The sequence below is a fragment of the Solea senegalensis genome, linkage group LG19 (assembly GCF_019176455.1).
Source record: "Solea senegalensis isolate Sse05_10M linkage group LG19, IFAPA_SoseM_1, whole genome shotgun sequence".
Taxonomy (NCBI): domain Eukaryota; kingdom Metazoa; phylum Chordata; class Actinopteri; order Pleuronectiformes; family Soleidae; genus Solea; species Solea senegalensis.
Window position 1 is genome coordinate 7,508,221 of NC_058038.1, and position 13,503 is coordinate 7,521,723.

Below are 13,503 nucleotides of genomic sequence, written 5' to 3' on the forward strand. Positions count from 1 at the left end.
TTAAACCATGTTTCTACTTTATTGACAGAGAGATGTACAATCAATGCAGGTGCTTAAAAACTGGTGAGGGTGGAGGATTATTTATATCCGAGCTGTTTTGCCGCTCTGACTCCCTTCTACGTGTGAGGGAAACATATTTTACCATGACGTACAAGTGAAATATCATAATAGGGAACAAAAGTTTACAATACAAACTGGGCTGCATCATTTTATCATGCGTTTCAGAACATCCACCTACAGTTTCCCCTTCACTCTCTCTCTGTGCAGACTGAAAGAAAACAGATAAGCGGGCAACGGCAGAACACAACGGAAAAGACGCAGACCGACGTCCTGTTTTAAGGTAAGTTGCATTCCCTTTTACTTTAGTTCTACGCGCGAGGTCAATGTGCAATTAAATAGAGGTGTTGTTGATTGTTGCTGCAGAATAATGCCAATAGAAAAATGGTCAGTTTACTCTGAATGAGTATTTGATCAGTCAGGAAACTAAGATCTGTATTGCAACACTCCCACTTAATTATTTGCAGTTTTTGTTGCAAGAATCTTGCATAAATAACATTACACTAAATAAAACAGGTAAAACAACTGTGACAAGACATGAATGACAGATGCTGCAGATAACGCTATTTTCTCTGGAATTAATAAATAGTACATTTTGAGTAGATTTCTCAGATTTAGCGACTGAATGTGGAAAAACAAACAGCAGAAGAACAGATAATCGTCGGGTCTCTTGTGAAGTTGCGGTAACACCCAAGATAATGGAAAAATAATCACGCCTCAGCAAGACACAAGATACTGAAAGGAAGAAAAACTTTAATTGAAGAGGAGGGAAAAAGGTCTCGGAGCTCAGTCTTCAAACTTCCCGTCCAAGATGCTGTCAAAGGTGAAGGGGAGGAACTTGAAGCCTTGGCCGGTGTAAAACTTGTTCTGGAACTCCACCCTGTGAAGACACACAAAAAAAACAATGACCAGGAAGTCTGGCAAGCAGTATGATGATGATGATGATGATGATGATGATGATGAGTTTGAGGTTGTGTAACGCTGAGCGGTGCAGTTGTGGCCGTTGACCTCTGCTCTTCATTCCACAGTCTGCACCCGCTCATGTCTGCAGCTCTGCTGTTGGAGGCCAAGATATCTAAGCCGCTTCCCCTCTAGAAACTGATCAGGCTCTATTTTTAAAAAAAACCCAGCCCATGCCAAGTGATGACTGGGTGACCTTATAACTGAGCAGCCGCATATACCTGCCATTCAGTAGTGTGTCTGTACTGTGCACGACATCATGTTTTCTTGTAAAACTGCTCAGATGGTGAAAGGAGGAGAAAACAAACATATTTAGACGTGAAGGTATCGTCATGTATGTTTACAGTGATATGCACTAGCTTACTAAACATGCATAGACTGTAAAGTACATTTTAAAGCTTTCTTTGGTTATGTACAAGGCCATTTTGTAGTCTCTTCACAATGCTATTAAAAAGCATGACTCATCAAGACCGCGTTGAATAATTGGTTGGTGGTCACTACTTGAACCAACCCGCATTGGTTCATACCATCAATGTATCTGCAAAGGCTCGCCAGGGTGAAGTCAATGTCATCATCCATCTGTGTCGATGCACCCAGGCAAGCTTATCTTAACGTTATACGTCACATTCTCATGCTCCATGTAGCACAGCACTTGCCGGCGGCGGTGTGCTCTTGTCTTGATCGAGGACAACGCGGGGGCGGGGGGGGAAGGCAACTTGCTTAAGGTTATGCGAGAAGCGAGTACCGTTAACAACCCAATCTACAACCCATTACTCTACGATTTGTTTAGACTGTAGTGCAATGGATTTTTAAGCATATCCAGATTGTTTCTAGCTTGATTTTTCACTTTGATCACTTGCAATTTATAATGTGAACAGTTGGTCAGAAAGATCCGATTGTGATCAGATATGGTTACAAATCTGATTTGGGCTGCAGTCTAAACAAGGCCCAATGAACACAAGGACACATAAATGGCAAGAAATCACCAGGACTAGAATGACTGGCTGGCACAGACCCTCATTTTAGTATGAATGGTTCCCACGACCATGCACATGCAAGCATTAATACGTGGCAACTCTCTGCAGACATGGAATGCAGTATGACTTTGGCCTAACTGTGCAGACCCTGCTCATGTCTCATAGCGCAACACCAGGAGGAATTCACTGCTGACCAAGAGACAATGACCAGAAGTTAGTAAGTTAAGCAGTCATAGAAAAGTGGCAGAGAAAGTAGAGCCAAATTTCGAATTCCATTGTTTTGGGGGCAGGGCTTTGTTAAAAAAAATGCAACCGTCACATCCCTTTCATTCTTATCGTCAAAGTATAGCCTGCTCTTTTTTTTTTTTTTTGAATTTTGAGACTTATGAAGCCTTGCTTTAAAGCTACAGTGCATAACTTGTTGTTTTACCTCTGTTGGGTCTTTGTATACTGCGTTTGAAAACAGGCTCTGTCAGGCAATACTATCAGACCTGGTAAGACCTACAGTGGCAGTGCACAGTCAAAATGCTGATTGATGTAGTGTTTTTTTACGCAGAAGAATTCACTTCTGAAACTTTTTGTGAGACAGTGAGAAACATGGACAGAGTCACGTGGAGCTGATAGGCTTAATCAGGATTGCGTGAACTCATTTGACAATAGAGATATTTGATATAATGATTGTTACAGGAATTATATATAATGGAAACAGGCAAACTGCCCATTATTTGATTATATCAGTTTAGAGTAGGGGCAGGTATAATAAGTTTTCTTGTGGAGGATTGTATTATTGTTGCATTTTTGTCTTGGTTGACGAGTGAAAACTTTCTTTTTTTTATTTTGTCCACCTTTACTTTGGCACTCAGACATTAAAACCCATGTGACCACATTCAGCATTTAGAAATAAATAATGATTGCCTTATTATAAGCATCACTGTGCTAAAAATGTCTTTTATACAGTGAAAGCTGATTCACTCATAATTCCTGATTAAAAGGACAATTATAGAGCAGAGTGGCTGGAGCACAGGCATCCTCTGTCAATGTGCCAGTGGATTCTAAACCCAGGATGACATTCAGCAAAGCCAGACAAAGACTATAACGAGGGGAAACAAAGAGTCGTCTGTGCCGTGTTATGGAGCCGCGCACTGCTGTGCACTACCACACGCACACGTGACAGAAATGGCAAAATGTGACAGGTTCCAGGTCACGGGCCAGGAAAAAGTGAGCGTGATGGGAAACAAACAACCGGTTAGTTTGTAATAAGGACACATCCAAGTCTGATGGTTACTTAGATTCGTGACAGTTGTGGCCACAAGAAGTCAGAGCAACTGTGGCAGCCGATAGACACAGAAACTTGACTTTTACTCAGATTATCCTGTTAATTCTGCATATTTAACATGTTCATATGTGTTCAATAACACATGTATAAAATAAAGTCATATTTCTTTCATCAAAGATACTAAAACAATACTGTAAAGATGTGTGCCGCTGTAGCACACGCATCACAACAAACGCAGACGTTTGATAACCTCCCAGTTTTTATGAAAGAGGATCAACTTACAAAATGTCTTTGAGGCTTTTATTTTAAAAGGGTAAAAATAAAGTTGCATAGCTTTGCTTCAAGTTAAGATAAATTGTATTCAGCCTCTCTCAGACAGAATCAGCTGCCTCTTATCTGTACTTTATTTTCTGTGCAACTGGAATAAAGTTACAAAACAAAGCTCCCACCAGCAGATGGAGCTATAGCTCTGTAGTTCTTATAATGGAATTCACAACAAAACAACTCCTCTGGTGTAGATGGACCATGGGTCTAAGGTCAAAGTTAACAGAGCTGATAGGAAAAAGATTGCAGAAGACCGAAACCTTGTAGTTATGTGGGACTTCCCTTAAACCCCTTACATCCAGACTACCCACAGACCTTAATAAACCTTTAAAATGGTTTGTTTTCTGTGATTGCTGGTGGTTTTGTGGGAGTTGGGGAAAAGGGAGTCTCCTGTATTCATGTTGCACCCAGGTTTTCCCCAAGGGAGAAAAAAGTAAACACTAAATGTGTTGTTCATATAACAACTCTGTGGAAAGTGTTGAGCTCACCAGTGCAGTCGCAGTGCATGCAAGAAGGCAGACAGACCCTCCATGATGAGGAGAATGGCAACCGTAAGAACAGCAAAGAAGTAAAAGACTATGGCCAGAAGGATGAATCCTGCAATGCTGGTGGTAGAGAGGCCAATGTGCATCACCATGGTCCACAGCACCTCCGACAACTCTGTGCACAAGACATGCAAAACACAGATTATACAAAGTAGAGGTACAGCATGCAGTGCATTTAAATACAGACAGCATCAAGCTTCGTTTAGACTCGCTAAAGCACATCTAGCGTAAAGGAGTGTGCACCAGACATGTATGACAGCAACCGAAGGTTGCCAGAAATCCCAAGCACGTGCTAACATTAACACGTAATCTCCATTGAACTCTTCAGTTCAGCTATTTATCTATATCAGATAGGAGAAAAGAGAACATTACTTAATTTTCAATATATCATGTGCAATAAGTCTCTGCTGTTTAGGTAAATAATTGTGGTCTTTCTAAAGGGTTGTGGGTTTGTGTGTGTGCACGCTTGTGTGCTTTTCTGGCATAAACACCAACCTTGTCAGGACCAGCAGTCTTCATGGGGACCATGATTTTAATTGTGATTAGGGTTCGGTAACAACTGGTTATAATTAAAGTTAGGCATAGGATTTGGTTAGTGTATTGTAAATAAATAAATGACGTGTGTGCGTGGCTTTCATTTCTGCTGCTCTGAGGTTAGGCGGTGTGGACTTACGTGCATGAGCCAGACTGAGGGCCCACAGCCGCAGATAGGAGGCCGTGTTTGAGATGCAGCCCAGGCAGTATTCTATGGTATGGATTGCCTGATTCACTGCCACATCTCCAAAGTTAAACTGCGGGGGAGAGAGACACGTCAGCATTGAACTGTACAAAACCCACATATCAACAACAGGTCCCGAGGTCCACAAAGAAGGACTCTGGTTCATTGTGAGTGCATGATTAATCAGATAACTGTCAGGAAAAACCATTTGCCACTGTTGAGCCACAAACCCCCCCCAACATTGAACAAAGCAACACCATCTTAAGACTCTGTGAACCCAAAGATCAGCTGGTCAGCTGATGCCTCATGCACGTCACGAGACTGAAAGGAAGCACTGGCCTACTGGCACCCACTGCTTGAGGAATCTGTGCACCCCGTGCTTCTCCTGGAAACTACTGACCAACCACCAACTAGCAAACACGACAGACACAGCTAAGAGCGGCGGGCGGAAACGGAGAGGCAGAAAAAGACTAAATTTGCTGAACATGCACTTTGACAAGAGAGGATAAATTGCAGGGCGGGGGGCGCAGCGTGAGATCCTGTCCTACCTCTTCCTCCTCTTGGGCCTTGAAAGCAGGTGACAAAAGGCAACGCTTGGTTATTGGCAGCACACATTCACACAGATGGACAGACAGACATGAGTAAATGGAAGGAAAGTAATGAGAAAAAACAGTTAACTTAAATACAAACAAGGGGAACCACACATGTGCACTTTAGAATTAAATTATGAATCTGCAACAGATAATGTTGTATCAGTTCAATTTTAAGATTAACAGTAATCAATTCATCTGATTTATGGTAACATTAAAACTTTCTACATATTGGACAAGTATGGACAATGGAAGCTTGAAGGTCTTTGCAGACCAATGTAGTTCCTGGCTACACAGATTCATAATTTGAAGTTAAGCAGTGAAGCCACCATAACTGTTAACCCATGACTCTAGGTGAAGATCATAGTAACTTTTGATCTTTGTCCATCAAAATATTTTCACTTCATCTGAGTGATCCATGTACGAAAGTTACGAAGGAATTGTTCCTAAAATATTACATTCACAAAGCAAAATGTAAAACAGTGATCATTTGAATTGACTTTTAGAGAAATCCTCTTCATTAGATATTGTGACCACAGGAACAAGAAAAAACAGGTGGACAGGTAAACAGAAAACAAAATGCCTGTGGCCACTGGCTGTTAAGTGGGGAAATATAAATTTCTGCTAAACCAGTCCTTAATCCATAATTCATGTTTGTATTGCCACAGTGGAACTGGAGACATCAGGTATCGCTTTTTGTTTCCAACTGGGTCCAAGTGACTGAATTATTCAAGGATGTGATCTTATAACCCGTGTACCTGCTGGCCTGACGTTACTCCTGCTTTTGCTATGAAGACACGTCTCTCTTACCTCAGGTTCTTCCTCAGAATGTTGTGCGAGCTGATCGTGCTGGATAATTTCAGCCTCATCCTCCGTGGGCCCGTTGCCCACCCGGATGCCTCCAAAGTTCTGCATACCCTGTCACACAGGAAGGATGGAAAAAAAACATTTTTTTAAGAAAAGGACAAACAAATTGATCGCCTTCTGCGTTACTAGTAAGATATTTTATTCCACAACGTGATGCCCATTGTACCCTACCAAATTTTTCCGCCACAGGTGTTGTCGTCGCAGTATCAGCGTTTTCACTATCAACATGCAGGGAACGCATGCCAAGGCGATGACCATCAAGAACGTCTGTACACCCATCTACAAATCCAGGAGCAAGAAGATAAACGAAGGACAATTATCATTCAGTGGTTGTTTTTGAGGACAGAAACATGGAAGTTTGTAAATGACACAAGTCTGACCTGTCCTCTGTAAAGAGGCGTGTCGCCGTAGCTGAAGAGGAACATGTTGATAAAGGCAATGAGGAGACTGGGGGCTTCCCTGGAGGTGAACACGTCAAATGCAAGCCACTTGTAGAAGATCAGAATGACTAGGTAACCAAACAAACTGGCCATGAAGACAATCTCTGGGATAAACCCCAGGTAGATATTCAGCGGCTTCTGGAAGTAACTGCGGGGAACCACAAACAAACAAAACTGTTACCAAAATGTTACCAGGAAGGAACAATGGTCGTGTAAATAAGTGGATAAAAAGCTCACATGTGGTTAAAGAGACTAAGAGAGACTCCAAACAGCATGTGAATGACTCCAAGGATAACCGACATCTTCATTTTGAAGGAGTTCAGGAATGTCAGCTTGTTGGTTGCAATGTTCCATATCTGAAAGGCAAGATAGTCAAATTATATAAAATAGACACATTTAGCACTGCCAATAAGTGCAGTTCATAAATTCCACCAATCTGTTGAGCTCCACGATGGTCTGTGTCATTATGAATATAATATAACCCCCGCCCCATGTCCAGCTCTGATTTTGTGAAGGTGCAGAGTTTACATGTCAACTGCATGTGCTCCAGGTCACTAGAATGTGGGATTCTAAGTACACGTGTAGAATGCCAGACCAACTCTGTGGAACAGTGGTTTTGTACTGAGGTTAGTGACTGTTGTGTATACGCATCGTTCTGTGAACACAGAACACGGAAAGTATGAAAGAGGACTTTGACCCGAGTAATAAATGATTTCTGATGTTTAACTAATATATAATCTCGTGCAATATCTTTGTACTCGGCAGAATTTTCTGCATATTAATCACAAAACATAAATATATTCACCGGATCGATGCCAATGGGGTATGGCCCTTGAAAAACTCCATCAATCGCTGGGTCCAGCTGTAAAATTCTGTTGCCCTCAAGTGTATCAAACCTGAACGTGAGAAAACACCAATCAGTTTGTTGTCATGTTTATTGCTGCAAACCTACAGGAGTCCCTGTGTTGGAGCTCCGTTTCAGATATTGCCAATGACACTTACGTCCAGTTACCTCCCACTCTTTGATCAAACATAGGCCTGACACTCCAGCCAGAGCCAAACACGTTGAGCGATTTGGAGAAGCAGTCGTTGTAAATGATACCCGTGTAGACCGAGAAGACTCCCATCAGCAGGATTATGTAGCGCCCCGCGAACACCATGCTAAACATCTGCCACAGACATTAACTCAATTCAAATCTTGTTGAAAGCAAGACAAACGGACATGAAAAGGGTTTCTGGAAAGCTTCATCTCTGCTATTACAAGCATAAATGTCACCTGTAAGAATAGTGTTGGACTGATGAGATGGGGATGATGGGATTCATACCTCATTATCGTTCTTTTGGGCGAGTAGCCTGTTCTCTCTCAACACAAGGTACAGGGCAGCACAGGTCATGAGCACCCCGTGGCCCATGTCACCAAACATGACCGCAAACAAGAAAGGGAAGGTGATGATGGTGTATGGCGCTGGAGGCAGGTATCGCAGTGGAGTAGGAGGTGGTGGCAGGTGAAAGGACAAATGAATGACACATATGAAACTTGGCATGTGCAAACACAGTGATAATGAGCGATGTGGCTGTATTTTAAATACTACGACCAGCTGGGTACATTTTTTTCTCAAACAAAAGATGCCATAGGAGATGAAGTATAACAGCGATGGTGTTCATGGTAAGAACACCATGAACAAAGAAAGGTGTGGTGCACGCTTACCAGGGTTTATCTCCCGGTAGTTGCCGATTCCATAAGCGTCAACAATGTTTTGGAAGCCAGAGGTGAACTTGTTTGTCTTGTTATAGGTGGGTGGAGTTTGTTTAGTTTGCATCCTGTTGAGAATGGAGGGCACAGTGGAGCCACTTTTCTCCTAAAGTGCAGAGAACAATGTCATCAAGATATGATTATTTCAGCAATAAATTTGATGTTCACAGAAATCAAAATTCACTAGAAATCCTGGTTTAATTGGCTGTGGTATCTTCTCAAGAAAAGGCTTGTGTTCTGATAATGCTGAAAGCAAACCACACAGAAATAAGATGCATCCTGCTGCTTTCTAAGTTAATATAAATGAGGATTTAACAGCCTGTTATTTATCAGAAACCAACTTCATACAAGGCTACAGGACAACTGTATTAACTGACTGAAGTGGCCTCGTTCTGAAGACCTGTGAAAAATATTTAGGAATTGGTTTGAGGAACTTCAGGAAATTTTGAGGTGTTGCCACCAGTTCTGAGACTGATCAAAATGAAGTGAGCTGTTCTAGAAATGCTGAACATGTGATCCACAAAAGTGCCACTTAGAGGGCTCGATGGAGCAAACTATAATGTGTTCAGGTGGTTTTGTGGAGTCTGTCACTCAACCAGTCAGAGCTGTTCTATGGGGTCCTATGCATAAACATGGCGGGTGACTTTATGCGGTGGCTCTCTTTATGTTGTGCCAAATAGTCTCCATTAACTGCTGCTCAGTTACTCACCGTCCCCCTGCGCAGAGCAAACTGAATGGAATCCAGGTCAGAGACGGGACACCACACCTCGGCTATCAGACACTTCTGAGTGACATCAATGTTGCAGAGGTTGAGGGTGTGGTAGATGGCCTTCATCTTCCTCACCTTGATGAACCACACTCTCACTGACTTGGCTGCAGCTTGCAGGACCCTCTGCCTGTGATCCTCTGTCTGGTTCAGCACCTTTAGAGACAAACACAAAGGTGGTTGTAGTCAGAACATCTTTTCCATGACTGTCTTAGATCTACATGTCCAGTTGTAGTTTTGGATAACTATGAATGAGATGCATGAATAAGACTCTACACAGTTTATTGTCATGTGTACGTTTTATTAATTTCTGATTTTGTGCAGCATTTGTCGTATCTGTCTGTAACTCATTTATATTACTGTCAGCATTGGTAAGATTTATGCAATTCAAATAATAACGAGAAAAGGCTCATCATAACAGGACAAATAAAAATAGCAGCAATGAATCATACATTCCTGGCTATTCATAGAGAGGGTTTACGTTTACTGGTATAAGTGAGCAGTAACTTGTCAGTTAAAGGGCAGTAGATCCCCTTATCCATTAGGCCCATTAGAAATACAATATACATATCCCATACTTCTCATTAGAAATATGGGATGTGTGGTCTCAGCAGAGCGTGGATACCCAACCCAAGATATTTGTCTAAGGCGGATGCTGAAAAGTGCTTAGAAACCATATTCCTGTTTGGATTGGGCTTGGTCACACTGGCTGGGCTAGCCTGAGGAGGTGACAAGCGCCATATCATTTATATTCTTCTTGACATTTGTGTTTATTGACTGTACATTAATTACATATTAATTAAAAAAAAAGTTATAGTCCATAATGGTGCATAATACCACAAGGTGGTATTAGCAGCAAGGTTTGGTTTAGTGGACTTTCAAGGTTCAGGGTCACTGAATGCATGTTACATGCATCTCTTTAGTTGCTCCTTTCCACAGCTCAACCAACTGTGAACGCTGCATAACTCTCACTACTTTGTCAAACAATCCCCAGCGACTCCTTTTACGATGCATGCGCAAGAAGATCAAGCAATGTTGGGTTTGAATGACTAAAAGGACATTCTCAGCAAATAGCAGCATATCTAAACTCTGTGCTGTCTGCAGACAGTCACAGTCTCATTGGCAGTCAAGAGGCTTAATGGCCCACACACATAGCTGACTGCTAGCCAAATAGCCTGACCTTCCTCATCATCCATATCATTCTGTCATTTAGCTCTCAAGCCCACGTAGCGACAGGCATAACACTGCATCCACAAAGACAAAGACACATGCTAAGTGTCAAGTATCTGTCTCATACGAGCAGTTACTGCGGCAGTGATCTTGCAGTATTAGCGTTTATCACACTTCAACATAACTGACTCAGGCTGCAGAATCATGTTATTTACTTCTACTGCATTCAAAGCAGACCTCTTCCTCTTTTCATGCAACTTGTGAAATATCCTCAACCAGATCCACTATCTGATGAAGAAATCATGCTGAGCAGACAAAAGCAAAGAGGACTGTTTTGCACAAGTTGGTGTTTATGAGTGCAAGATCATTTTTCCCTTACCATTTGCAGGTCTTCAATGCGAGCATTTACTCCAGCAAGCATCTCTTTCCTCTCTTGAGGCGTTTCTGGGCACGGGTACAAAGTGGCTCTGAACCTGCAAACGGATAATACAAATAATGATCCTGTTGGACTAAGTCGATTACTTGATACTTCCTAATAAATGTTTGCCGATTCACTTACCCCTCACAGATCTTTTTAACTCTGTTCTTCAACTGATCTCCCTGGAAGAAGATGATGAAGACAGACTTGTGGACTTGGTCACCCTGAGGGAAATCCACACAGTTGTTTGGAAGGAAAACACTCAATCGAAACATTACAAAAACTTTAGTTTAGGAACTGACCGTGGTTGGGTCCTCCAGAGGATCTTCAATGTCTGCTTGCCTCAGGAAGACATTTCCTCTGCAAACTCTCCACAGCATCCTCTCAAATGTGGGAATACGTTCTCTGCCAATGACTCCAGCTACAAATCTGGAATAAATCGACATACAATAATCTGTCACTATGGTACCCAATACCCATTGCTCCCGATTGATTGGGTTAATTGGATTGGATAGGAACTTAGTGCAAAAGCAATCACCCTCTCTCTCAGATTCAACCATATGATGACTCATCCTGCACTCACTGGCATTTACTGCTTTATTTGCAATGATAAAGCAGTGACTTTATCATCGCAAATAACTGTGACTGTGACTTTCCTTGTGATTCAACCAGTTACCGACGGGCACACAGGAACCTACACTGCACAACAATCTTAGCAAGAACTCATTGCTTATGCAAATTCAGTGCAGTCACCAAATAACAATAACAATAATAATAATAATGATAATGATGATAATAATAATAAATTACATTACACTAGAAAGGACAGCATTTGTGAATGCGGGTTTATGAGGATTTTCCACTGTAGGTGGCCACTGTTGCTTTAAGCCTTTCAGTCTGAGCTGGTGTGTGGGAGGTGATTGGCTGGTTCTTAACAGTACAATTTTAGACACAGATGGTCACATCCAATGAATCTAAAATTGAAAAAAAAAAGCCAAATTACTAAATAAAAAAAAACCAACACACCCCAGTCTGAGAGGAGCTCCTCTGGTGACATCATTAGGATCCAGTGGGTAAGCTGTTTCTTCCAGTAAACTGGGATCCTCCATCTAAAATCAGAGTGGGTAAACATATCAGTTACAGCAGCAACAAAATCATTACAGCGACAGCATTTTCAGAGAGTTGATGGTGAAAGCTGACACTAAAAAAACATGTACCTGATAAAATATAGACAAACAGAAGAAAAGGTGCCGGAGAGGATTCCACAGGTTAATGGCTGAACTGTCACTGTTAGTGTTTGGTTAAATGATTCACCTCAATCAAAGCTCATAACAACTTGTAAAAGATCACTAAAGACTGCAAGTCTACATAATCTTGCTAGTGGAGGCAGTGAAGTGGAATTAAAGGAGGGCAAAGGTTTACAGGGAAGGATTTTGGTCTGGCAAATGAACAGTGAGCATAGAAGCAAACACAACAAAAGTACTATACACAGCAGTGTGCTAACAACATTAAAATGATTGAATAAACAAAACTTTGTGTGTGTCTGAGAGTAATTGCATCAATGTAAAGCTGAAATCTAATTTCAACTAAAATCTAATAGTTTTAGTTGAAACCATTTTTGTCCATAACCATAAACTAAAATAACTAAACTAAACCAAGTTTAATTCTCTTCCTGGCTTAGAGTGAGTTAGAAAGAAACGACGTATTGTTTTTCAACGTGTGTGGTTGCAATGAAGCTGACCTCATCAAAGAATTGCTGCGTGCGACGCAGAATGTGCTTGAGCTCGGTTAGCTCCAGGAAGTTCTTCTTTAGGGCTTCTTGGTTAGTGTTTATTTCCTTCAGCTCATTCTCGAGCTTCTCAAATGTGGCCTGTTGGTAAAGGACACAAAGAGGTCAGTGGCAGGAAGCTCAATTTAAGAATGAGAGACAGAAAGAGCGAGAGGGAAGTCACCTCCAAGTCGATCATATCCCTTGGGAAGGGGACTTCAGGGTTTTCTCCAGTGTCAACTATTTCCATGTTTGCCTTCTTTATTTCTTTCTCAACAAATCCTGCAAGTGAGAAATTGATAATGATAAATGATAATTAGTTAGACAAAATTGTATTAGGATGGAATAATCGATTTGCAGTACTTTATGTGAGCTCACGTACTCAGTTTGCGATCCATCTCTTCACACCGTCGCACTTCATTGACAAACTTACGTTGGAACACATTCACATCAGGGTTCAGCTGCAAGAAAAAAAACCAAAATAACAATAATGTAGGGTCAAGCGAGAGAATGTAAGCTGTCATGTTTAAGTGTAAGACATAATAATACAAAATGTGCATGACTAATATTTCCACAATCAGAGTAGATTAGACTATCAAACCAACTACCACGAGTAAACACATACTGTCATAACACAACAGCTTCAACCTTTAAGGGTCTGTATAAGGGAGTTTTTCCTCATTCAATGAGAGGGTCTCAGGATAAAGGGAGTCACTTTTTATACAGACTGTAAAACCCATTGAGGCAAACAGTTTGTTTGTGGGCTACATAAATAAAGTTAAAGTTAAAGTTAGTTTTTATTAATCCCCTTAGGGAAAGTATTCCTGGGGGGTTGGGTACCTTGCTCAGGGGTACCCCAGCCCTTTTTGTAATA

At 41.5% G+C, this 13,503-nt stretch overlaps 1 protein-coding gene across 3 annotated transcripts in view; it reads right to left on the reverse strand.

Annotated features, from left to right (window-relative positions):
* LOC122785081 (V-type proton ATPase 116 kDa subunit a1-like) overlaps positions 1-13,503 on the reverse strand; it is a 15,791-nt gene continuing 2,288 nt past the window's right edge. Inside the window, exons 3-22 of one of the 3 annotated variants that reach the window (XM_044050687.1) lie at positions 13,012-13,090; positions 12,814-12,911; positions 12,603-12,731; positions 11,888-11,970; positions 11,164-11,290; positions 11,003-11,085; positions 10,823-10,916; positions 9,217-9,429; positions 8,463-8,613; positions 8,080-8,219; positions 7,757-7,923; positions 7,560-7,650; positions 6,992-7,110; positions 6,695-6,902; positions 6,486-6,593; positions 6,258-6,365; positions 5,406-5,450; positions 4,813-4,930; positions 4,083-4,254; positions 1-937 (exon numbers count right to left, since the gene is read on the reverse strand). In XM_044050687.1, coding sequence (XP_043906622.1) covers positions 844-937; positions 4,083-4,254; positions 4,813-4,930; positions 5,406-5,450; positions 6,258-6,365; positions 6,486-6,593; positions 6,695-6,902; positions 6,992-7,110; positions 7,560-7,650; positions 7,757-7,923; positions 8,080-8,219; positions 8,463-8,613; positions 9,217-9,429; positions 10,823-10,916; positions 11,003-11,085; positions 11,164-11,290; positions 11,888-11,970; positions 12,603-12,731; positions 12,814-12,911; positions 13,012-13,090 — 2,427 coding nt within the window. In that variant the 3' untranslated portion in view covers positions 1-843. The remainder of the gene's footprint in view (positions 938-4,082; positions 4,255-4,812; positions 4,931-5,405; positions 5,451-6,257; positions 6,366-6,485; positions 6,594-6,694; positions 6,903-6,991; positions 7,111-7,559; positions 7,651-7,756; positions 7,924-8,079; positions 8,220-8,462; positions 8,614-9,216; positions 9,430-10,822; positions 10,917-11,002; positions 11,086-11,163; positions 11,291-11,887; positions 11,971-12,602; positions 12,732-12,813; positions 12,912-13,011; positions 13,091-13,503) is intronic. The other 2 variants (XM_044050688.1, XM_044050689.1) reach the window with 2 other exon arrangements.